A 25,805-nucleotide genomic window follows, 5' to 3' on the forward strand; every position below is an offset into this window, starting at 1 on the left:
GCATTTGCAATTTGAATGTCAAAGAGGTGGAGAGACACCCCACCTCCCCCATATAACAGCAGGTGCATGACACATGGGCTGCCAAGCTGGAGCTCCTCTTCAAAAAGAGAATGAAGGGCCCAAAAGCAGAGCCAAGGGATCACTTGCTGCATGATTGACCCACTGTCCTGCTCTCTAAACCAGTGGGGACTGAGTTGTGATCCAGACCCATGCCTTGGTGCACCCGTAAGAGTCAACAGGATGAAATCTAGCGGCCGCTCTACACAGCCTGCAATGTGCACTGCAGCAGAGCGGGGTGCAGACCAGCCTGTTCATGCTGCACAATAATCCTGAAACCATGAAACGAAGTAAGTTCCTGCACAGTTCCTTCTCAACAATAAAAAAAAATAAAGAGGGATCCCTGTTTGCTCCCTGGGCCTTCTGCACAGTTTTTCTATCTAACAGTAACAGCTTCCAAGCCATCCTATCTGCCTTCCCAGTTAAGACAGTATCATGTTCACACACCCGGTCCATGGGGCTTGCAAAATGATGATATGCAATAGGTTCATACTAAGCAGACTTCCCCCGTGGACATCAGGTGGGATGGCTACTTATATACAAACAGCACAAAGCTGCTAACGGGATCTGGCAATGGAAATTGTGGTTACTCGGCAGCTAACAGGAAGTGTGGGCACCTGATGGGGTAGGCTCATAGCTCTCTGCATATGGCATGGAGATGCTGGTACTTTGATATTGCTGTCCCTCCCCCAACCATTCACAGATTCATAGACATTAGGGCTGGAAGGGACCACAGAGGATCATCGAGTCCAGCCCCGCTCCCCAGGGGCAGGAGGTCAGCAGGGGTCATAGGATCCCAGTAAGACAAAGGCTGGTCTCGTGGCTAAAGCACTGGAGTGGGATTTTCAATCCCTGGTTCAAATGTCAGCTGTACTACTTACTTCCTCTCCCCCACCGCCTTTGCCGAGAGCGTAGGCTCCTTGCAGCAGGGACTATCCCTTCCTACATAGTAGTACAGAGTTTAGTGCAACGGGCTCTGAACACGACCATGGCTGTAGGTGACACTGCCGTAGTAAATACCAGAATCCCAGAGTATGCACAAAACCCCCAACAGCGACTCAGTAACCCTTACATATCTAAACTTCTGCCTCTTCCTGCTCTGAATCCATACCCCTGCCAGCTTGGTTCTTCTAGACAATGGTAGGAACAGAACAGGCCATTACTTAAAGAACAACTGCACTTTTCTGCTCCCGCGTGGAGAGCTGTCTCACTGCACAGGATCGGTGTTAAACTCTGCCCATGAGCATGCAGCAATGCAAGTCCGTCAGGACCCGGGCGCGTGTGTCCAAACCGAGTCTTCTGCAGGGATCCGTAGGGGCTCCAGACTCCATATCTGCCAAGGGCAGGTGCAGCTGGCACTGAAGCCCCCTGCGAGCAAAGTGTAACAAGGGCGTAGGCACGTCCATGCAGTTACTGCAGGGCCAGATTTGAACCTGCAAGTGCCAGGAACAGAGTGGCAGAAGCTGCAGGAAGTGATGGATTTCCATTGACTGGTTTCTCACGCCTTCCTTCTGTCCTCGTCTCCCTCCCTCGGGGGAGCAAGGCTTGATACCCGCTTTGTGCCAACCACCTGCAAACAACTGTAGCCTGCCTTGTTAGTTCACTTGCTGCGAGATTCACCCCGCTCTTCACGCTGTCGGCTCCCGGGGCTGTCATCCACCACTCCAGCAGCTTTCTCCGCTTCTGACTTCCTTAACCGAACGGATGTGGGTGGCTTGAATCATCTGAAGGTTTCTAAACAGAAGGGATCCTTTGCTCACTTCCACGTCTTCAGAGAAATGCTGCTCCTCACATTGCGTTGTGTTTCGGGGCTTCATGAGGAAAGCAAGTAATAACGGAGCAGGACGAGAGGGAAGGCGGCATGAAAATGCTTGTATTCAACTACTCTCACAGCACAACAAAGGCCCTGTCTTGGTGAGAAGGGCAAAAGAGTCTGAAATGCTTTTGCTACGAGGCCTATTTCAAACAAGGCAACTTCCTCTCTGACTCATCACAGGACAGAAAGGATACGGATGCTTTGGTTGAGCCAGAATGGACATATCCAGTGCTCGTGGTGCCTTACAGACTCGCTGCAACAGGGAAGTGGGCATCTGCGTCAGTCCTCCTCTACCTGCTGTTTGCACAGTCAGACGTGGGTATCGCTTCTCTGCCGCTTGGCTCGGATCAAGTATCTCGGTGGGGGGCATCTGAATCCCAACACCTCTGGGCTTGGGCCTGCATGTAGGATGCCTGCCAATGGATTTGGGAGCATCTGAAGTCCCAGGGTGAGAGCCTGGGATGGAGGATGCTCGCCGGTTGTAGCGCTAGACATAGTGCTTAGAGCGCTTGAGTTCTGCCTGCTCAATCAATACAGTTTTTGGACCAACTGAGCCCTGCTCCAGCAATATGACTGGGAACCGATTTGGCCGATCCAACCCGGAACACAAAATACATTAATAAAAAAAAGTGTTAGCCCAGCAGGTGAACAGATCTCAGCACAACTGGCCTGCTTTTTTTTCTCAGAGGCACTCCCCCAACATCCCCTCCCTTTCCACATTCATTTAGCAGGCAGTTGGGACCAGCAGTGGAGAAAAATCAGCGCTGCGGGAAGAGCTCAGCCATCCAGTTGACAGGGGCAGGTTCAAACTGCCCAGCGCAGCATTGAGGCTCCCAAATGGAGACTGTTTAGCTGATATATCTCACCACAGCTGCAATTTCAAAACAGAGAGAGGACAGTTGTGTACATTGGCTTGTTAATTGAAGCCTGGTCTCACATCTGTGGAAGTATGTTGTGTGTCAACATCCCTGCCAGAGTCCCGGCCAAGGGGCGGGGGAAGTTGCAAACAGGGAATGTCTCATTTCTAAAAGCCCTTCGTTTCAGCAAAAGAGCTGGATTAGAAAGTGGCCTCTCTCTATAGCACTGTTTAATCAGTAGCAAGGCATTATGCAGAGAGAGAAACAGGGGAGGTAGGAAGGACCCGTGCTCTAAAAAGGTGCAGGTACCCTGTCATTGCTGGGTTGAGGCTGAACGCAAAGCATGGCTCCTCTGGCCAGGGTAGAAAAGCTTTGGGAAAGATTTCACTCCCTTATTCAGGAGGACTGTCCTGCAGAAATGTGAGATGACTTAGAGGAGATAGGGAGGATTTGATGCTTTGCTACCTAGATGATATATGATAGGTTCATACTACACCATCCATTTCCAAGCAGACTTCCCCTGTTGACATCAGCTGGGCTGGTGGCATAAATACAAACAGCACGAAGCTGCCAACAGGATCCAAAAAATGGAAATTGTGGATATTCAGCAGCTAACAGGTGGCATCTGATGCGGTGGGCTCATAGCTCTCTGCATATGGCATGGAGATGCTGTTACTTTGATATTGCCATCCCTCCCCCAACCCTTCACAGATTCATAGACATTAGGGCTGGAGGATCATGGAGTCCAGCCCCCTGCCCCAGGGGCAGGAGGTCAGCAGGGGTCATAGGATCCCAGTAAGACGAAGGCTGGTCTCGTGGCTAAAGCACTGGAGTGAGATTTCCACTCCCTGGTTCAAATGTCAGCTGTGCTACTTATTTCCTCTCCCCCACCGCCTCTGCTGAGAGCATAGGCTCCTCACGGCAGGGACTATCCCTTCCTACATAGTAGTACAGAGTTTAGTGCAACGGGCTTTGAACACGACCACGGCTGTAGGTGACACTGCCGTAGTAAATACCGAATATACAGACTCCAAGGGTATGCACAAAACCCTCAACAGCGACTCAATAACCCTTACGTATCTAAACTCTGCAGAGGTGAGGAGCTGGCTATGGGCAGACATTTGCGGCCATCGATATCCTCATGAAGATGACTTTGTTTTGTTCAAGGCCCTCTGTGCCCGTCAGATATGCACTGGGAGACGCAGTAATTCAGGGCAGGGTGGTCTCAGTCTTGGGCCAAAGAAAAGGCAAAATATTCAGGAAATAAGTCAGAACCGAGATGCCGAAGAATAACAGCAGCTAAAGTTTCATCCCTCGAAGATATCGAAATAAAAGCCATTGCTAGGGCACGGGGGTGAAACTCTATACAGATCCTGCAACACCTGCCCCCAAAGCTGGGGGGTCGCTTGGGCCAGGAAGGCCATGTTGAGCTCTGTGCAGCTGCAGCTGCATCCGCACTTCAGGTGTGCCTATGTTACACCACGACTGCGGCGGTGGCCATACAGTGCTCCGTGCTGCTGTGCATGGGAGCGAGGCAGGCACGACCTGGCTCTCAGACTCGGTGCTAGGGTGGATTGATGAAGGCTTTCCCATGCCAGCACTGCTGCCCGGTGTGGGCTGTAATCGGATCCTGCCCCAGGCATCCTGTGGATGCTATGGCTTGTGGGAATTGATCATAATGCATATTGCGTTTTCCAAGGCATCGCTTTGAGAAACAGTTCTTTGTACCGCGCTTTCAGTGGGACTGGCCATTTTTGCTCAAATGCTGCAAAACACTGAAGTACATGCCTAGGGCCTGGACTGCAGCGGGTTTTAGGCGCTTGCTTAGCATAAGCGCATCCTTAAACAGGGATGCTTTCCTACCCCAGAAAGTGGAGGAGAGTACATGGGCATGCAAAGGTGCAGGCTTTTTCCATCCTTCCCTGCTAAAAGTCTCCGAGACCAACGGGTAAAAGCTTTTGGGGCTGAAAAATTCATGAGGAAAACCTTCTCCTGAGGGACAGCAGCTGTGAAGGAGGAGACCTATCTCCCCCATGCGGAGGACATCTACCCTTCTCTCACATTGTGGAAAGAGCTCACAACTGTGTCCATTTGCTGCTCAGAAGCTTAATCTCACAGCAGAGTTGAGCCTCAGAGTCCCCCAGCCCAGCAGCACTGGGCCTTACTTCACGGACACAAGAATCACCCTCGCCTGTTAGCGGTCCAAGGTCTACGAGATACAACGGAGCAGCTCAGACTCTTTCCAGGGGCTGGGGAGCTCCACACACGCACTACCCGGTTCATCACCCAATAACACTGCACACCCGAGCAGGAACGGTGGTATCTCCCGGGTCCCTGCATATGCACGCAGAGACATCCCGCGCGGGCTCCTCCTGCAAGCGGCAGGATTTTAGGGTAAAGAGAAGGACAGTCCTACCTTCTTACCCGAGGAGCGAATTAAAAGGAAGCGATTTTTCCTCTTCAAGAGGGCCCGCAGCTCCTGGCACCTGTCGTAGTTCTCCAGCTCCACCGTTTCAATGCATTTCTGTTCATCCTGTAGGGAAGAGAGGGAGAGAATACAGTCCTTTATAGCATTACACATTGCAATCCATTGTGTACCAAGGCTGGCTGATAGCGATTTGATCTGAAAACCAACTGGATGCAACTGAAAAAAAATCTCTGCAAGCACCTTGCTGGAAAAAGGGGCTTCTCTGTAAGCCTCATCTCATTCCCTAAAAGCAGCAACTCGGGTGGATGCTTGTGGCTCTTGTACTTGTTGTAACACTATCAGTCATGATCTCAAAGCTGCTGAACTCAGCGTCCCAGCACCCGCAGGCAAACTGCGCCCCTGTTTGCTACATCTGGAGGAGGCGGCAGACTAGGGCTCCTCCAGGTCTGGCAGGGAGGGAGCCTGGGCAGGGCTAGGGTTCAGCCCAGCTCTCCTGGCTCCTCAGCCTGCATGCAAGAGCGACCCTCGCCTTCCACGCGAACAGGGTCGGTGGTGGCAAAGACAATCCGTCTTTTTCTTATAATGCTACTTCGGTCCCTCCCAGCGTTCAAGGTTGAAATTGTTGGTTTAAAAGCTGGCATCGTCAGTGCTAGTATCTCTTCAGGGAATGTCTATCCCCAGTTGGCGGCCGGCACCTGGCCCATGCTTTCTAGTGACATAATGTACAGCGTTTCAGTTCAGCGCAGCGGCCCAGAGACAGCACCGCTTTGCCGGATCCATTCAATAAGAACCGCAACGCAGCAGGGAACAGGTATTATTGTTACCGCCATGAGGCCTGCGCGCCCACCTAGGATGGGAGCCCCACTGTACCGAGTGCTATGCAGACATAGCAAGGAGCAGTTTCTGCCCCAAGCATCCACCAGTAGCTCGCAATGACAGCGTAGCAAAACCTTGAACTAGAAAGGCTTGCGCAGAGGGGCACAACAGCAGCCCCAGCAGGCAGCAAGCCAGGACCTTCGCGTGAGGAGTCAGAGAAGCAAAACAGAGGTCTTCGAGGGGCACCCAAGACATGGGCTTCAGCTGGGACTCAGCACCCCATTTCCGTGCGGCACACAAAAAGGTCAGGGTCCAAATCCCAACCTTGTAGCTCGGGCCTCCCACCAAACATACCCCCCAAATACGAGCCCCCCCAAACTGCGAGGCACAGATTCAGCCCCGAGCGGTGTGACTCAGCCCAATCTCTAATTACATTCAGCAGATGACCAAAGAATGGCCCCGAGGAGGAGGAGGGGCGAGGAAACATGTCATTGCCGGGAAGTTGCTGATCAGCTGGAGGCAGGGAAGAGAGAGTTCAGAGGAAAGTGGGCTGCGGGGAGTTTCCTTCATTTACCACTTGATATTTAAGTTACTGGGGCCAGCTCATGCTAAGCTGCAATTTTTTCATTGCTTTGCAGTGCTGGGAAGCAGAGCTGGCTCCAACTATGCAGCAATGTCTGGGTATGCTATAGCTTTGTCTTTTTCTTCTTAAATTAAACATTTCAGCATGGTGTTTATCCCCTTTAAAAAGAGGAAGGGAGCGACAGGAGCGAATCAAGAGTGGATGTCTTATCGTATGATGTGCAGTAAGGGGCTGATCTCACTCCCACTGAAGCCAGCAGCCAAAATGCAACTGACTCCAAGCTGTGGTGCAGCCCCCAATACAGAGCATCTGCAGAGCACGGGCAGCAAACGTCAGGCGTTCGCACAGGGCCCGGCAGGATCACGATGAGCACGAAGGAAGAAAACAGAGCATTTAATAAACCCCATAAACCAGACAGAGGAGGGTGAGGCCTGCAAGAGGAGTGATCTCATCCCGGCTTTGGTGGATGGCTGCCCGATCCCCAAAGCAGCCGCACTGCTGGCAGACGCCGTGTGAACGTTTACTAGGGGTCAGCACCCAGGTGGACTGCCCACGCCAGGGAGACGGCCACCCGAGGCCTCGGGGTGGCGTCTGCCCCCACCCCATGCCCTCAAGTCCAAGGGCCATATTACTAGCTCCCCCCACAATCTTGCCTGCCTAGAGATTTCAGGCCCCTTCCCTAATCCCCCGCCCAGAAACCCTCCTTCTGCGGGGGCTGTGGCTGTGGTAGAGGAGGAGGAAGGCCTGGCAGGTGAGGGAACAACAGGTCTACCATAGCTTCATCCTCCCCCAGGATGGAAACGACGGTCACTGCAGCACTGAGTTTCCCCCAGGAGGGCAGGGGTCAGGGCCACTGAGGAGGACCTGGGGACACAAGGGCTGCAGAAGAGCTCTTTGTGTGGATGCCCCATCCTGGGACACAGGCCTAATTTTTAGGCTGTGGCTTTAGAAATGGGAGTAAATTAGCTGATAAGAGTGGCCTGGATCCATAGAAAGAAGAACTACCCCCTTTCCCCCCTGCCTACAGGTCAAAAAGACCAAGGGAAAGCTGGTTTTGGAGAGCACCTGGGAGTGACTTTCTTAATCTCCAGTACACCATTGCAACGTGCCCATCTCTATCTCTGGGCCCAGCCAGGTCCCAAAAGAGACCCCATGCAATTAATTCTTTATTTCATTTGTGAATATTACGGGCCTAATCCTGAGATATGCCAGGTGCTGGCAGGCTCTTGGGAGCCATGTACTGCCCAGCATCTCCCAGAATCGGCCATCAGCTCCAAGTTTGGAGAGCCGTCTCAAGCAGGAGCCACCCACCTGTCTCTCCTTCACAAGCCCAGGCATGACTGCATCTCTGGTGTCAGAGGGAAATGAAAATGCTCATTTAATGTTGTGCTACCACATAGGAGGGGCTGATTCAGCTGCCTTCACTGGCACTTGAAGGTTGCACTTTATGCTGCGCTGCAGCTGTTTGGTGCTGTCCTGTTGTACTTTGCTCGCTGGCCAACTACGGTCAAGAGGCACGATACTTAACTCCTGAGATGCAATGCAGGGGTGGTGAATTTTACCCATTCCTCCTTTCTCTTTGGCTTTGAGTGTTTTAGATGTTTTGTTCAATCACCCTTATGTTAACTGGAATAAGAAGCCTACAATAAACACTTTAGCTCCTGGTCCAGGGAAGCACGTAGGCACATGTTGGCAGGCAAGGTTCTTTGGGTAAATCCAATACCTTTCATTAGACCAACTCAGATAGTTGGAAAAATTCTTTGCAAGCTTTCGGGTACAAACACCCTTCATCACAGAGGAAGAGTCCGCAGCTGGAGTTTCCATCCAGGAAGAGCACAGACCAGCTATAACGTTTCCTCAGCCTGATGAAGGGTGTTTGTACCCGAAAGCTTGCAAAGAATTTTTCCAGCTATATGAGTTCGTCTAATGAAAGTTATTAGATTTATGCAAAGAACTGCCTGTGTCCTTAGACCAACACGGCTACAACCTGTACCCCTTAGGTACACATGCCATTTGAAATACAAGATCAGCCCCACCGCTTGCTCCCATAGTAGACTACTGACAGCGTAAGCATGGATGTAATTTAAGTGCATGACTGGATCAGGTCCTAAGCAGACAGTTGTTAATGCACCGGGCACTTCATTACATGTGCACTGAATCGAAGCACTGTACGTGTATATGTAGTGAGGCAAGGGATCCTTGGGAAAATGAGGTTCTTTTCCAAAGAAAACCTTTGTTGTTTGCTTGAAAACTGAATTCATTGTGAACATGAAAACCACTCGAACGCTTTGCCTGAAAACTACCTTCTGTTTGAGCTTGGACTGATGGTTTCCACCAAGAGCAAAAATATTTCTAAGCAAACAGATACTTTCCACCAAAAAAAAAAACCAGTTAATTTAAATGAAAGGCCTCTTCTCCATTAGCCATCTTCAAAAGGAAGTTTTTTTATTTTGTGACACTCCATTGAGGTAGCCTGAGATACTCCGCTCATTTGCAGGGAGACATCTGCCTGAGGATCTCAAAACAGTAAGAAACACAGTATTAAACTTTGGGTTTGCATCACCTCCACTTCACAAATGGGGAAGACACAGCAAGAGGCATTACTCACTTGACTGGCCACACAGGAAGAGCTAGATATAGAGCTAGCACTAGAATTAGAGCTACAGCTCAGGTCCTCTGGCCTCTGACCCTGCTCTTTGCATGCTAGATGATGTCCCCCTCTGCCCTGAATTTACAAACATTATGTGCCTAGTTATTTTGGACTGGACAAGCCAGGGGTAATTCTGAAATGTGATACAGTCTAATCTGCAAAGTGAGCGCACAGATTATTATATCCAATTTCTGTGTGGAACTAATGTTATTTTTATTAAGCATGTGATATATATGCTATAAATGCATCTGGGGGCGGGGGGAGGTTTGGGTCTCTTTCATGGGGAGGCAAAAAGAAGTGGTAATGTTGGCAGAGCCAATGCAGAGATGCACCTAACTTCATGCCATGTCCAAGAAAGCTTGAAACAGTAAGAAACTTCCATAAACCATTCACTCAGGGTGATACAAAAGCCATTTATAGTTTGCCGTAGGGAGAGCACTATATGTTTAAAACAACCTAAAGCCTGAATGAGAGATGCAAAGCCATGGCCACGTTTTAGACTGAGCTATCTGCAAAATTTCAATCCAGACTAAAATGACAGAAGAGTTTTGTAAATGGTGCTGATCCACTATGGGGCTATTCTTGGGTGCAAATTTTCAACCAGTTACTGGCTACGTTTTCAGCTGGCCTAAACCTTGCTTCCGATTGCGTGTGCCAGTCTTCACACACGTGTGGTTGCACAGCTGGCCTGCTGGTGCACTCAGGGAAACAAGGAGCATTTGTGCCCACAAGAAAGCATCGATTTAGGGAAACGTTAGGAATTCTGGTTCCTCTGCCGTTCACAAGGGGTAAGGCAGCTGGAAGGACTGATCAAGGGAAGAGGTGCCTTCTGCCTACATCATGAGCTTAAATCCAGTGGCCCACAAGTTCCCAGGAGACCAGTGGTCTCCAAACCGGGGCTTGTGGGCAACCATCTGACACAGCTTGCGCCCACAGACAATCAGACTCTCGCCTGGGAGCCAAGTCTGACTTTGTTCCCCATTCCTGCCTTGCTTGGTATAGTTGTCTGCAGGTCAGTGAAGGCTGGACACTGCAGGAACAGACACGTATGGTTTTCAAGCCCACCCTTGTTGGAGGTCTCCCTAGAAAGGCCTCTAGCAGGCCACCCCTTTGGGGCAGGCTTGACCCCAAGGAGGCACTTGATCCTCCTCTTGCTGTTCCTGTCCTGATTATAAAGAAAGGCCTTCCCTCTCTAGGGATCTTCACCCCGAAGTGTTACAAGTGCAAACTTCTCCATTTAGTAATGTGCAGTTCTGAAAAAAAGCAAGGCAAGCCATGTTCTTTTCCAGTTCTGCATCGAGAGGGATACAGAGGAACGGGGAAGAGGATGGATGAAACTGTGGACTGGGACACAAAAATCAAGGGTTCAACTGTGGGCTGTCCCCCAGATGCCCTTTGTGACCTTGGGCAGGTTGCTTAGCTCTTCTGAACCCAGTTCTCCCATCTGTACAAAGCAGAAAATAGCAGTGCCCTACCTCCCAGGCTACAGGGAAGATAAAGGCATTTATAAATGTGGGCTGCTCTGATAACTATGGTGATGGGACTGTTATAAGCACCTTAAATAGATCACCAAAAATTATCGTTTCCTTCAGTCCGCCTACAGCAAATCTGCATGGCAGCACCGTCTTCATGCACAAACAGATAATATTTGTAGCCATTTCCTCTCCTCAGATATTTTCCTTCAATATAAGCCAGTGTAACAGCCTATAGATACTAACAGGATCCTTCATTGACAATCATGGAATGTGGAAGCTATTCCAGCTCACAGATACAATTTATTACAGGACGTTACCACAGCCCATGCACTACGCAAGAGCATTATGTCTGAAGGCTGCAGATGCCATTTTCCAGGCTGAGATAATCAACTACCTCCGTGAATGATGGGGGGGGGGTTCCTTCACCTGAGCAGCTGCGGGAATTAATCTCACAGTAAAATGCCTCCTTTCCTCCCACAGCAGTCAGAACCACAGTGGCTCTAGTTTTTAAAGGTGTCGCCTTTGCAAAATTCACTTCCTCTTTACAGACCTGAATCTCTGAGGTTTGGAGTGCCTGCACTTGGGCTAGAGTCGTCAGCTGTCCAGGGCACTCAGCAGCGGTCTGGAGGGGCTCAGTCCATTGCGAATTAGGCACAAAAGCCTAATCCTGCAACTGCAGAAATCTCCCCCTACCTCTGCCTAACCTGGCAGCCATCAAGCATTTTATTTGGACTTCTCCTTTAAATGAGCTCACACTTTTTTAAGGCACTGGCTAGTTCAAAACTAAGAACAAGCCTCTTTTTTAAAGCATTGGTTGAGGGGGCCTAATTCCCATTTCCTTTGTCGATTATATCAAACTTTCACCACTAGGCAGCACATGAGAGAAAGAGAAAGGAACAAATGCACTTTTCAGCATTGCTGTTCCTGGCACCTTCACAATAATACAAGGTGCTCCACTTGAATACTTACTAGCTAAATGCATCTTTTGCTTAACTGCATAGCAGAAGGCCAGTTCCAAATTTCTGCCTCTTGCTTGGATTCCAACAAGCATTGGTTATTCTGCATCTCAATTAAATGCATAAATGGCTTAACTCCTTAGGAATGCAAAACTCTAGAACTTGTGGTTCAGAGACCAACACGGCTACCAAGTATATTAACTGCTTAGGAACATTTTGGCCCTGATGTCTACTTCCTAACTTCATTGCACAATGGGTGAAACCCACTACGAACCATCCATTACAAGGCCGCCCTGTCGCCTTGTCCTCCTTGCTGTATCTGCGGCAGGTTAGGGTGTTCTGTCTTGTAGTTGTGGCAGGGTTGACAGTGTAGTTTTGCTAATAGATTAAACAACAGATGTGAATAGGATGGTTTGGAGAGGGCTGATCCTGCCTCAAGCAGGAGTTTGAACTAGATGACCTCTGGAGGTCCCATCCAGCTTTGCTACTCTATGATAAAGCAGCCATGATCTGATAAGAATTTGTCAGAGTCATAAGGTGGTCTGAGATGCACGGGAAAGAGCCAGAAGGACAGGTGAAAAGGCTGCGTTGCCAGTGAGCATGGTTTCCGCCGGGTGTGGATCAGCCAAGTCCAGGTAATTTCTCAGACATTAAGACGCTATTTAAGCGAGATGTTGGAAGCGAAGCTGGATACCAAGTGAGCTGTTTTCCCAAGCTTGTTCCCTTGACTTATGAACACAAAAATTCTGCCTTGTTTTCAGAGCAGGGGGCACCAGACCCCATCATGCTAGGTGCTGTAGACGCAGAACTGCAAGCGTTTTGCACTCATTTTTCTGGGCCCAACCCTTCAAACTCTTGCACACGTAAGAAGTCCTCCTGAAAGCACGGCAAAAAAGGCCGGCTCCTGGAAACTTTTGCTCACACAGGCAGTCTCACTGAAGCTATACAGGACTGGTCCCTGGGTGCTCATGCATCTTTAAATCTGTCATGAATAGGGACATGGGACAGATTTCACCCAGCTCGTACTTCCCATTTGATGGAAAATGGTACTAAACCAGGCCTTGACATTGGCGCGTGTCAAATCGAGGGGGCTGATCCCAGGAGCGAGCCTGAAGGATGCAGCCCTAGTTTAGCGCTGGCTTTGATGAAATGGAAGGGAGGAGCCACGTAAAATGTGGTAGGGGTCTCCATGGAAGGAGCTCTGCAAAAGCTCCCGAATATACTTTGCACCCAGGAATAGGTAAGCGGACCCCTGAAGAGGCTGGAAATGTGGCAAGCTGGATATCTGACGGCTGTCAAACAGCTGCAAGGATGCCTGTCAGTCACTCCAGCAGCAGGTGGCAAGTCAGTGCATTGCAGTTCAGCTGCATAATTTAGAATAGTAAAAAATTCCATGTCATTGCTTCTTCCCAACCATTTAATCTGCCTTCTCACAGAACTCCAACCCTGGGTCCCCAAAATTTGAACTAAAATATTTAGTATATTCCATTTTTCTTCCATACAGCATGTGCCTTTTCCCCCAAATTCAGCTGCTGGAAACTGCGATGCACATTATAAGCAGGGAAATGCATCACATAGGGCTCTGTCACTGCCAGCTGTGGACACTTGCTCCTTATTCTCCCCTTCCCCCACACCTCCAGGCAAAGTCTCCCATTTCAGAAGCTGCTACTTATTTACTTCCCACTACTTACCAGTATTTTTAAGTAAAGGTCTTTTTTCCCCCTTCATTGTGCCTTTCAAAAGCAAGAGGGGAGGGGATTGTATGTGAGAAAATACAGTATTATATACTGGCTGCTCCATTTAAGAGCACAGCATTGGGACTGAACATGGGCTAGACGCCTGCTCAGCGTATGCACCTACTTAAACTCAGTGCGAACAGTTAAGCAGGCAGTGCTGTCAGTGTTGTGGTGCAACAGCCCCCAGACTGATCATCTCATTTTAAGGGCTTTAATAGTAGCCCCAGCTTGACAGTGGCTTTCCTGTTACTGTTTTGGGGGTAGTTAAAGGCTGACTGTTACTAAAATGAGACGGATACAGTTCCAGTTCCTCTGCAGTTAACTTAGTTACACGCACGGTGCAAAGCACACTGTGGGGCTCAAGGATGCTCTGCACTTTTAAGCCACTTGTTCACTTAGCTGCTGTGCAGATAACTGGCATTTGTCATCACATAGGCAGCACGCAACAACTTGGGACTGGTGCCATATTATGTGGTGAAGTGAATGCTGCACATATCTAGTCTGCATGAAGGTAGAGCACAGAGCAAATCAGAAACAAAGGAACCGGAGGGAAACAGCTGAAGAGCACTGGAGCGCTTGCTGCCCCAGGCCTGATCCTATTCAGGACTACACTGGATCGGGCCTATATTTAGCCACGATGAGCTGCCCTTACCTCATCTTCATATACCAGGAGCTTCGTTTTGCATAACAGGATGTAACGATCTTTCCAGATTCCCAAGAACCCTCCGCTGCATTTCTTAACCCAGCCAGCTTTGTCTGCAGTCGGAGCACATTTCGGCTTCTCTGTGACCTCCTCCTTCACACCCTGCATTGACAGTGGGGAAAGAAATGGAACGAAGGGATTAGTATTTGCAGCACTCACCAGGTGCAGTCATCATCAACAGCTGAGCATTGAAAAGGCCTTATCAGGAGGGTGACAGGGACCTGCCACTCCAGTCAAAGCTGTTGGCAGGACCTCACAATCCCACTTCCAAAACAGATCAGCATTTGATCTCCAAGTCTGGCCACTTTCCACCCCAGGTGTCCCACTCCAGCCCCATCATTATGCCAAATGCCAGAAGAAACCCCTGCATGGGAGAGAGGAACGAGCCATATTCCCTCGTGGAGTGTCCGCCCTGGGGAAGGAAGTCCGAGGAACAGGCAGGTGCCACACTCCAGAGCCAGTGCATTGGCGGGGACCGGGGAGACGGTGCAATTGCCTATGCCACCTGCCTCCCTGGTGAGCCCCCGCGCTCTCCTTCCAGCGCAGCCTTTCCCTTGCTCCTACTCTCCTGGGATTGCTGCTTAAAAGGAAGTTGAGTGGCTCATAGCCCTCTTGACAGATACCACCTGCCTCTCCAATGGGTGCCTCATGTTTGACTCAGCTCTACCCTTACCCTAGCTAGCAAGGCCTGAAGACTCCTAAGAAGCCTGCTTTCTGCTCCGCTCTCACTGAAGTCAACAGCAAAACTCACATGACTCCATCTACTTTTTGCTCTTTCACTGTTGTCCCTAGGCTTGCTTTGCCTTCCCATTGGCCTCGTCCTCCAGCCACACATGAAGATGCCCCCAGAAGCCCACATGGCAGCATGTACAATGTCCTGCCCTTCTGGGCTGCTGTCAGCCACACATGGGATTGAGATGTTCTCACCAGCAGTATTTTGGCCGCACGCGATTCAAGAGCCCCAGGCTTTGCTCCAGAGATGTAGCAGGATACTTCAGCACGCAGGGCAGAGAGAGAAGCGTGGGGGGGGGGGGAATTATGCTGACCACTGGAGAGCAGGGGAGAAGGAGAATAAGCTTACCTGCCCCTGCTCACTGTGCTTGGATGACAGCTGCCACCGCTCCTGCTGTAGCAGCCTGCACTTAAGCTGCTGCAGCTGAGGCATGGGCTCGCTGTACGCTGGGGCAGCAGCCTAGCTGATGCAGACTCCAAGGGACCACTTTTGATACCCTGCTCGCTCCCTCCCACCAAATATGCTGCTGGGCACAGGGCTGCAGCTCTCATGGCAAAGCCTGGGGGGTACATGCCACTTGCCTCATTCAGCCCTTTCCCCTACAGATACACTACGGGGCATGGAGCTGTGCTTGCCTGACTCTATGGCTGAGCTGCCCCTGCCTTGGAAAAGTCTCCCAGGGGCTGGGGAAGGAGGTGGCCATACTGGTGTCCCCTTTAAGTTCGTGCCCCTCTCACCTTGCCCTAGTCACACTACTGCCTTGCTCTCTACACTCTGTGGTTCCTTGAATCCGAAATGCAGATTAACCTCAGGAGCAGGCAGGCTTGCACTGGGATTGGCAGGGCTGGCAAGAGGAGGAAGTTTGAACCAAGAGTTCCCTTTATTTGGTGCATTTTCACAGATGTTGCAAGCCCGGGTTTCTGTCCCTCATGCTCTGATTTGAATGCTCACCTCCCCTTTCGACACACTGCCAGCCCCCTGCTTTTCTCAGCATTTGAGTGGCTTCGAAAGCCTGGAACATCCTGACAACAGTGCCCACACACAGACCTCTCTTTGCTGGCAAAGAGGAGGAGGATCATCTGCCCTTGTGGCATCACAGGGTTGGGGGTGAGATGGTCTCTGTAGCAAACCCCACTGGCCTGGGGAACATACAGGAATACAGACTGCAGAAAGCAAGAAAATCCAGCATTGCTTGAAAGACCTTGCTCTGTTTCCAGGTCTCAGCAGCACTGTCGGGCAGATCCCGTGTATGCTCTAGTCCCAGCTGCTGCATTAAGACACCTCTTCTGCGTATTCCCCAGGCTAGTCTTAGTTTCCACTACTTAGACAAAGAGACATCACTGTCCGTCTGTGGGGGTGGGCTGCAGACAGCTGCTGCTGGCGAGGTTTCTCAGGCACAAACCGCTCTGCTCCAGAGCAGCGCAGCCCAACTCCTATCTCCCATGCGCTAGTTCTACCTTGCACCAAGCACAATGAAGTGACTCCTGCATCTCACCAGCACCAGGGAAATCCCCACTGGACCTCCAGTGTTAGAGCCAAGTTGCTTGTTCCAAGAGCTTGTGCGCAGGTGTTGGGGACGTACCCCCCAGCCCCAAATGTTCCCATTTAGCTCCACGCTCAGGAAGAAGCAAACTTCTGAGTCTTAGGATTTGGGGTGGGTATATGGGCCACAGCTATGGGGAGCGTGCAGAAGCACTACATAAAGTAGACCAGTCCAGGGGGTCACACTTTCTTTCCTGAGCCCATCCATTTCCAGACCTAATGCAAACAGGGACCGTGTTTCTTCCTTAATTTAAAAAAAACAAAAACAAACTGCAATACCTGATGCCCACTATTTTTTAAAGCAGGGAGAAGGAAACTCATGGGTGGGTGGGGTGAGTGACCTGCTAGATGGCAAAACACGCTCTAGCTTCCACTGCGATGGAAGAGGAGCCCTCCTTACAAACAGAGCCTCTCCATCCCCCTGTCCACGCTGCCTGCCATTTCCGCAACTCTCCAGTGGCAGCACTGACCCTCTGCCCTTGCCCTGCATCCAGCTGAGCCAAATCCCCTCAAATACAGTGCTTCAGCAACCTTGTGACCACAACACTAGGTCTACCCAGGCCTCCCCCTGTACTTTGGGAGAACCTCACCCCAAACACAGGCTAAGCTTCCTTAAAGTGCCAAGAAAAGTCATCGGAGCGGCACGCACCATGCTTCTGATTCAGACCCATCCAAAACTGGCCTGCAATAAGGAGGCAGAAACCCAGCCCACCCTGACATGGTATTTGGTCGTGACCGAAGGAAAATCCTGTTGTTGGAAAATGGATCGGAGCAAATTGCATCTTAGCTGTTATGCATCTCAAAATGGAGGAAAGCAACATGCAGCGGTGGAAGCGCAGGCCTGGAGCACCCACCCCAGACCCAATTACAGGCAGAGCCAGTGCATAGAGAGGAGTTGCAGAAACTTAGCACAGGGCCGTGTCAGAGGAGGAACGCTGGAAGCAAATCTGTTTCCATGCATCAGATTTGCGCTGGACGTGCTTTTGGATAGCAGCTGCCGCTTATTTGAACTGTAAGCACACGGAGGAGAATCACGCCAGCAGAGAGGGCGAGAGAGAGGGGCCCGAGTGATCTGCAGATGAAGTCCTATTCCAATGCCCGTGAAGCCACCTTGGTTTTCACGGGCTTTGGACCAGGCCCTCACACAGAGAGAAAGGCAAACCCCTGGCGTATCCCTGCACGTGTTTTCACACATCTGCATAAGTAGCAAATGCTGCTGCGGAAGGGCTGTTTGGACCATCCCCAGCTGTGATACAGGGCGGCAGCACACAAAACTGTTGTCCTGGTAATGTGGAGCTTGTGTTTTGTGGGGTTTTTTGCTGTTCACCTAACTCCTCTGGTTGCCAGGAAGTTGTCTTCTACCGTGATCTGTCACTTCAGCACACCCGAGCGACTGCACAAATATAGCCGTGCTGGTTTCCTGAGGGAGCCCGGGCCTTTTTGATGTTGCAGAGAGATAGCCAGAGCCCAGTGCTGAGCTCAGGGCTGCCACTTCTACTCTGGCGCAGCTCTGCCGGGGCCGCTCCGACAGGAAGATCCGCCCCCCCCGGCATTTAGCTTGCACCCATGTCCTGAAGCTCAGGCAAGTTACTCATTTTGCAGGCACATTTTAAATATCATCGTTGCTGCCCCGCCAATCAGAGGGGAGAGAGGAAATCCGTGTACCGTGACCTGTTCCTTTGCTTTGCAGAATGCGAACTAGCCCTGTTTTCTGTGGTTTTCAGTAAAAATATCTGCTGTAAGAATACAGGCCAGGAATTTATTCTTCTTCGAACTAAAGCAGCACTAGACCCGGGGAGGTAGGGGGGCTCTAGGCAGAGGCCAAGGCGTCAGCCCCTCCCCCCTTTCCCCGCATGAGCTTAGCCTAGCCCCGGCCCTGGCCCTCCTGACTTAGCCTGCCTCCAGCCCCAAAGCTAAACCAATAATCGGGCCTACATGGGCTCCTCCCTGCCAGGAGCAGACACCCAGGAAAGGAGAAGCAATGACTGGATTTGCAGTTGCTGTGCCCCCTTCTCAGCAGGCAGGGACCCATCACCCCCATGGAGCTCAGGGAGGAAACGGCATGGGCCTTAACTTGCTGCCAGCTCCCCAGGACTCAGTGCCGAGCCGTGCTTTTCTCAGCATTTGAGTGGCTTCGAAAGCCTGGAACATCCTGACAACAGTGCCCACACACAGCTATCGCAGAGGGGCTATCCCGCCTGCCTAGACGAGGACTCGAAGAACCAGCATCTTCCACCAGCCCCATCCCAGCTCCCCGGTGTAGTTTCACGGCGGGAACGTGGCGGCAGGCCCAGAGTCAGCATGAGCATCCTGCAGCAGGGGCATGAATCAGGAGCGACTCCCCCGACACAGCTCCAGGCCAGCGGATGTGACCAAGAGGACCACGGAGCTGTTCTGCCACCAGTTGAAAACCAGTGCAGTCCACTCCAGGGACTGGTCTGACAGTCACCACTGTGATATACGCCGGGCTGACTCAACTGGCGAGACACGCTCGGCTTCCACTTCCCATCCTAAAGCTTTGCAGGGGCATAAAATCAAAAGGGTGTCTTTGTGTCTGTCTGGGTTTTTTTGTTTTTTGTTTTATAAATGCTCGAGCAGTTCCATTTACCTTCCCTTCCCTAAATTTTACAGGCCCACAAACCGCAGAGGTTTAGTTTCTTCTGACCAAACATATTGAATCACCATGGTGGTTTTGGAACGAGATGCACCTCCTTTTCCAAAGGGGCCCTGCTCAGCGAGAGCCGCGTCGCATCAGAGAGACCCCTCCGGCAGCTAACCGGGACGGATCAAAAGCAACAAAGACTTCCTTCCACTTCTGGCTGCCACTGTGGAAAAAGACCCCAAAACAAGCCTCCTACGTTTTCAGCGGATTGAACCCGGCTTCTGCTTTTCCACACGCAGCATGTCACTAGACTAGCCTCTACCCGTTGGCCGCTACCGTTCAGAGAGGGCAGAGCTGCCGGGCACACGAACCGCGGCCGTCCCAGCCCAGCGCGCCCCGCATGCGGGCGGTGGGCGGCTCTTCCCCCTCCTCCACGCTCCCCTGGGACTCGAGCCGGAGCGCAAGGTGACAAAAGCGGACTGTCAGGACTTGAGCAGGGTGAGGCAGAATCGCACGCAGCCGGCCAAGTCCACAGAGACGCCTAGCAAGCGGGCTCGAACCGGCTCCCGGAAAGCCAGAATGAGCACAGCCCCTAAGGACAGGGTGCAGGACTTGAGGCCGTGCTTCCAAAGGGCCAGCAAAAGGCCAGTGGCGAAGAGGGCGAGGAAGGAGCCCCCAGACCGCCGTCCTCCCCCCAGCAGGGCCCACCCGGGGGCCGGCTCCAACCCGGCGTTTGCGGTGCGGGCGGATGTCCTGTCGGCCGGGGTAAGAACAACTTTCCGTCCCTACCCCGCTAGGCTGCATCTCGGGTCCCCGGCCGTCGCCGCGCCCGCGCCGGAGTCCTCTCAGGAGGCGCCGGCGGCTGCTACCTCGGGCACGGAGGAGGCAGCACTTCCGCGCCCCGACTGTCCCGCAATGAATGGCCGCCCCGCCAGCGGCGCGCAAGTTTGCGGCGTTTTAATCCCCGCCGTGCGGGGGGGGGCGGCTCCTCGAGCCTCCGAGACGCGTGAAACCTCTCAGCCTGCAGGGAGAGGGGCGGCCGGGCATCGCCTCGCCTCCCCCCCCGCGCAGCCGCGCCCTGCCCCGCCGCGGCACCCCACTCACCTCCTCGTGCATGGCGGGCGGCGGCGCTGGGGCATGCCGGGCGGCCGGGCGCTGCTCGCCGCCTCCGCACCAACTCGGCGGCGGCGGCAAGTTGGTTTCCGGCGCTGCCGCGGGGCGGGGCGGGCCGGGGCGGGGGATGCGCAGCGCCGTGCGCCCTCCTGTGTGTGGCGCCCGCGCTGCCCGAGGCGGCGGTTGGTGGCCCTCACGAGCCCGCTGCGGTGGGCCCCGACGCGGGCGGGCGCTGCCAGGCGCCCTCTACGGAGCATTCGTGCCCCCTCAGAGGGTCACCGAGTGCCCCCTGCTCAAGGCAGGCCCCGGTATCCACCGGGCAGTGGGTTGGTCACGCGTGTCCTTTCTCCTGAAGGGGCTGAGGGGCGAGGGGGAAGCTGGACGGTAGGCCTCTGACAGACTTTTGGTGCTGTGTGGCGCTCGGTGAGGGTGGGCGCAGGTCCCGCTGGCTTGTAGGCCTTGCTCGCCTTGAGGAAGCCTTGGGTAGGGGGCACTGAGGGTGGTCGACGCTGCGAGTAACTCCGTCGTCCGTAGAGTAACACGTGTGGGGAGGAAAGGGCAACAGCCCACGCACGGGCTGGATAGCTTGTGGGGAAGGGCAGGAGGCAGCTTCTGTTAAGCAGAGACCCGAGAGGGCAACTAATTCAGGGGCAGCAGTGTCCCCCGGCATGCAGGAGTTTGGCTAAAACACGTTGCATTTGCCCTGGGATAAACCATTTTATCCTGGGACAAAATGCAGCCATATAGACATCGATGTCTGTGGTCCCGGGATAAATCCTAGCAACGTTCGCGGGATAAGAAGTGCTAATAGTTTATCCCGGAGCGTTGCAAAGTGCATCTGAATGGTTATCCTGGGACTGCATCATTGAATCAATGGCGGTGTATTCAAGCCACTCGCTAAACCCGGATTCGAAAGGTGATGCCAGCCTCGGGATATTTCTGCTCCAGGACAAATGCAGGCAGCCCTTGTCGAGGGGCAAACGCACCATCTGCTCCTAGCCTTCAAGTTAATGGAGCACCAAGGCAAACTGAGATTAAAAATTGTAATGCCAGCGCAGCATATCCGCAGCAAAGCATCCATCCATGGCTCCAGACACACGGGCAAGAGAGAGACTTGCTCCAGGTTACATCAGCAGAGTGATGCAGGAAGCTGTTATAACGTAGAAATGCATTGTTTTAGGAGAGATGAATGGCGTGCCTCCCAGGTCAGGACACGGGAAGCATTCGGGAAGAGTGAGTGTCAGCAGTGCCCGGGAGCTGACTTGCCCTTACTGGCTAGAGTTGGAAGAAGGGAAAAATACAGCTGAGATAAGTGTCGCTGGCCTCTGGGAGTCTATGGAGCTATCCGCCTAGGTTATTATGTACAATAACGTACAGCTCCTAGCACCCCTTACAAAAGAGGGTCCTTCTGCCCAGGCCAAGACAGTTGTGCATAATCACAGCCTCCTTTATGCTGGGTGAAGTTAGCTCTGGGAAAAGGTTCAGGGCTGAGAGACAAGGCAAACTCAGCCCTTTGGTTGTCCAGGGGCCACGATAGAGCAGAGCGAGTTTCTTCAGACTAGCAGCTAATGCAGCTTAATCCTGATGGCTGAGGCTGCCTTCCTTCCTTCCCCACTCTGAGGAGACTGCCGTGCAGAGCGCCCGTTCCCGGGAACCTTTGTGATGCGAACGCGCGTGCTGGGATGTGGACAGAAACCATCCTTTCCCGCACAGCCCTTTGCTGCCCACAGCCCTGGCAGCCGTTGTCCTTTTACAGAGCGGAAAGGTCAGTGGCTTGCTGAAGGCGGCAGAGGCAGCAGGGACAGAGAAGAGGGGTGTCCAAGCCTAATTGTCATCTATGCTCAGACTCACATTTCCCACCCAGTAGCAGGAAAACCAACATTAATATTCGAGCCTGGGGCATACTACAGAGCCCAGAAGATGATGAAAACACTGAACTAGTATTTCAGGAAACAGCCGACTTAGACCGTCTTCCATTGCTACTCTCTTTCTCTTTCCCATTTTTACAGCGGTTATTTTATGGTCAAGAATCCTTTCTTCTAAGTTTGGAGAATTAGGTTGATGTCACTCCCATGTCTGCTTTGACCCCTGGGAGCCACTGCAGAGCACAAAGGAAAAATGTTTGCTGGGTGGCTTTTGGATCAGTGGGAGAAAAAATCAGCATACATTGAGCGCCGTGTCTCGGGGGGATGGCCTGTGTGGACTCTGAGATCTGGGCCAGAGCTGGACAAGTCCAAGTCTAGATGTAGATCAGTTCCACAGGTTAGGAAAGGAGTGATAGGCCCATCATTTCTCCTTGAAAAAAAGTGACAGTCCTGACTCATAACAGGTCCTCCAGGCCATCGGACTGCAGTCAGTGGGTCTCACTGATGCCCTACATGACATCTGATGGAAAAACTCCAAAAATGGCATAGCCAGAATGAAGTTGAAACAATGACAAGGTTTCTTCAAGATGAAGGAAAATTCTCCTGCTTTCTGACCGCCAGCTAGAGCTGTGTCCAGCGCGGGATCGACTGCTGACTCCTTGCACTTAGATGATTCGCATCTTGAAATACAGGCAGTCCTCAACTCACAACGTTTTGTACTTACAACGTTCCTAAATGGACATGCCGTTTCAACTTTCTGATGTTGGTTTTGACTTTACAACACTGGATCCGATGTCGGTTTTGACTTCACAACACTGGATCCAAACAAGTTGGCTGTGTCACTTGTCTCCCCGGAGAACATCTGTCCAAACTTCCTCAGACACTTTCTTTAAGAAAGCAGACGAGACTCCAGAAAAACTTGCAGCCAGGACTCCTGGGGAGACTCCAGCCAAGAGCCCTTCAAAAAGTCCAGCCAAGAGCCCTTCAAAACGTCCAGCAAAGACACCTCAACGAAGTCCTTCCAAATCACTGTGGTTGCTATTTACAAGATAAATACATGCATGTAGCTGTATTACTCATCTATAATTGATCGAGTACAAAATTCTGGGGTATTTTTGGTGAAAATAGGGTATTGGGCCTTGGATCAGTTACCAGCCCCTCATTTATAACTTTGTTTCTTATGGGAAAATTGGTTCCAAGTTACAATGTTTTGACTTAAGACTGTGGTTTTCAGGAACCAATTGAGGACTGCCTGTATGTGAATAATGGTGTTCACACATGATCGTCACTGTCCGTCCAGCTCTCTCCCTCACCCTCGTGGCTAACATCTGCTCCCAGTCTGTGTGACCGACCATGGGGGCCTTCCACAGGCCATTCCAGCATTTCCTTAGCACAGTGTCACGTTGGCTCTGCTGGGTGGTTGTAGCTGCCTGCCCTGCGGTGTCGAATCGCATACAAGATGCACTCTTCAGTGAGACCTACACAATGCCGGTGACGCCAGCTTCATCCCCCATTCATTACTTGTCAAGCAGGCACTTTTGTGCTCTCTCCTTATGCTTGAGAGAAACTCAAAGGGTCATCTAGTGCCCCCTGCTCAAGGCAGGATCATCCCTCACTAAAACCATTCAGCGCAAGGTGGCAAAGGCCTGCAGCAAGGCAACAACCCTAAATTTCAGGAGGGCAAACTTCAGTGAGCTAAAGAGAATAGTCAGGGACGCACTGAGGTCCCAGAGGGGAGGGGAGCCAGGTGTCCAAGGAGAGTGGTTGCTCCTCAAGGAGACGATCCTCCAAGCCCAAAGAGAGGTAATTCCAACGAGGATCAAAGGGAGAAGGAGGGCACACAAGCCCCCATGGCTCACCAAAAGCATCTGGGAATGTCTCCTAGCTAAAAGGGAAGCATACACCCAGCGGAAAAGAGAGGGCATCACCAGGATGACTATACAGCAGTTGCTCGGGGATGTAGGGGAGCAGTCAGGAAGGCCAAGGCAGAGATGGGACTGGATCTAGCTTCCTGGATTAAGGACAACAAGAAGTCCTTTTTTAAATACATCGGGGGTAAAAAGAAGGTTCTGGGTAATGTGGGGCCCCCGCAGGACACGTTAGGAAATCTGGTCGTCACACCAGATGACAAAGCCAACATATTTAATGATTTCTTTGCCTCCATCTTCCTAAGCAGGGACCGGAACAGCCACCCCCCCGCTGGGCCCCCCTCAGGCCCCAGGGGAGGTGCACCTAGGTCAAGGGTTAGTGAGGAACTAGTTAGGGAGCTTCTGGAGGGACTGGATGCATTCAAGTAAGCCGGTCCGGACGATCTCCACCCTAGAGTACTAAAGGAATTGGCTGTGATCATTGCAGGACCCCTGGCCCGGCTGTACGAGCACTCGTGGGGCTCTGGTGTGGTGCCAGAGGACTGGAAGAGGGCCAACGTGGTTCCCATCTTCAAAAAGGGGAAGAACGAGGACCCGGGGAACTATAGGCCAGTTAGTCTTACTTTGATCCTAGGCAAGCTGTTCGAGAAAATTATGCTGGCACACATCCACGAGGGGCCAGCAGAGGAGATTATGCTTAGGGGCAACCAACACGAGTTCATCAGTGGCAGGTCCTGTCAGACCAACCTGGTGGCCTTCTGCGACCAGGTCACCAAATCCTTGGATGCAGGGGTAGCAGTGGACATCGTCTTCCTGGACTTTCGGAGGCCTTCGACACTGTCTCTCACCCCGTTCTCATTAAGAAACTGGGGGCTGTGGTGTCGACACCCACACAGTCAATTGGGTCACCAACTGGCTGGAGGGCCGCACCCAGAGAGCGGTGGTGGACGGGTCATTTTCGACCTGGAGGGACGTGGGCAGTGGGGTCCCCCAGGGCTCAGTCCTCGGGCCCACACTGTTCAACATCTTCATCAGCGACTTGGACGAGGGGGTAAAAAGCACCTGTTCAAATCTGCTGATGACACTAAGATGTGGGGGGATGTGGGCACGCTAGAAGGGAGGAACAGGCTACAGTCGGACCTAGACAGATTACAGGGGTGGGCAGATGAGAACAGGATGGGATTCAACACTGACAAGTGCAAGGTGCTGCACTTGGGGAGGAAGAACCGGCACCATACCTACAGGCTGGGCAGCTCCCTTCTCGTCAGTGCAGAGGCAGAAAAGGATCTTGGAGTCGTCATTGATGCCAAGATGAAAATGGGCCGGCAGTGTGGGGATGCAGTCAGGAAGGCCAGCCGCAACTTGTCATACATCCACAGATGCACCTCGAGCAGGTCCAGGGAGGTGATCCTCCCCCTCTATGCGGCACTGGTCAGGCCGCAGCTGGAGCACTGCGTCCAGTTCTGGACGCCGCACTTCAGGAGGGATGTGGACGGCCTGGAGAGGGTCCAGAGGCGGCCACTCGCATGATCAGGGGACAACAGGGCAGGCCTTATGAGGAGAGGCGACGGGACCTGAACCTGTTCAGCCTCCACAAGAGAAGGCTGAGGGGGGATCTTGTGGCCTGTTATAAACTAGTCAGGGGGGATCAGCAGGCATTGGGGGAGTCCCTGTTCCCCGAGCACCGCCAGGAGTGACCAGGAATAATGGTCACAAGCTGGCAGAGGGCAGGTTTAGGCTAGACATCAGGAGGCGCGACTTCACGGTCAGGGCGGCTAGGATCTGGAACCAACTTCCAAGAGAAGTGGTGCTGGCTCCTACCCTGGGGGTCTTTAAGAGGAGGCTGGATGAACACCTTGCCGGGGTCGTTTGACCCCAGTACTCTTTCCTGCCATGGCAGGGGGTTGAACTAGATGGTCTACTCAGGTCCCTTCCGACCCTAGAAACTGTGAAACTATGAAAACATCGCAGCCAAGTGTCTGTCCAACCTGCTCTACCAAATATC

The 25,805-nt window shown here is 52.3% G+C and overlaps 1 protein-coding gene across 3 annotated transcripts in view; it reads right to left on the reverse strand.

Moving 5' to 3' along the window:
* Nucleotides 1–20,401, reverse strand: part of PLEKHO2 (pleckstrin homology domain containing O2) — a 36,399-nt gene extending 15,998 nt beyond the window's left edge. The window contains exons 1-3 of one of the 3 annotated variants that reach the window (XM_090028514.1): nucleotides 20,059–20,401; nucleotides 14,027–14,179; nucleotides 5,147–5,263 (exon numbers count right to left, since the gene is read on the reverse strand). In XM_090028514.1, coding sequence (XP_089884640.1) covers nucleotides 5,147–5,263; nucleotides 14,027–14,179; nucleotides 20,059–20,070 — 282 coding nt within the window. In that variant the 5' untranslated portion in view covers nucleotides 20,071–20,401. Of the gene's footprint in view, nucleotides 1–5,146; nucleotides 5,264–14,026; nucleotides 14,180–19,743; nucleotides 20,003–20,058 lie in introns of those variants that run through there. The other 2 variants (XM_090028513.1, XM_090028515.1) reach the window with 2 other exon arrangements.
* Nucleotides 20,402–25,805: the final 5,404 nt, after the last annotated feature.

This window comes from Crocodylus siamensis, chromosome 15, assembly GCF_052110815.1.
Source record: "Crocodylus siamensis isolate JL-2025a chromosome 15, ASM5211081v1, whole genome shotgun sequence".
NCBI lineage: Eukaryota > Metazoa > Chordata > Crocodylia > Crocodylidae > Crocodylus > Crocodylus siamensis.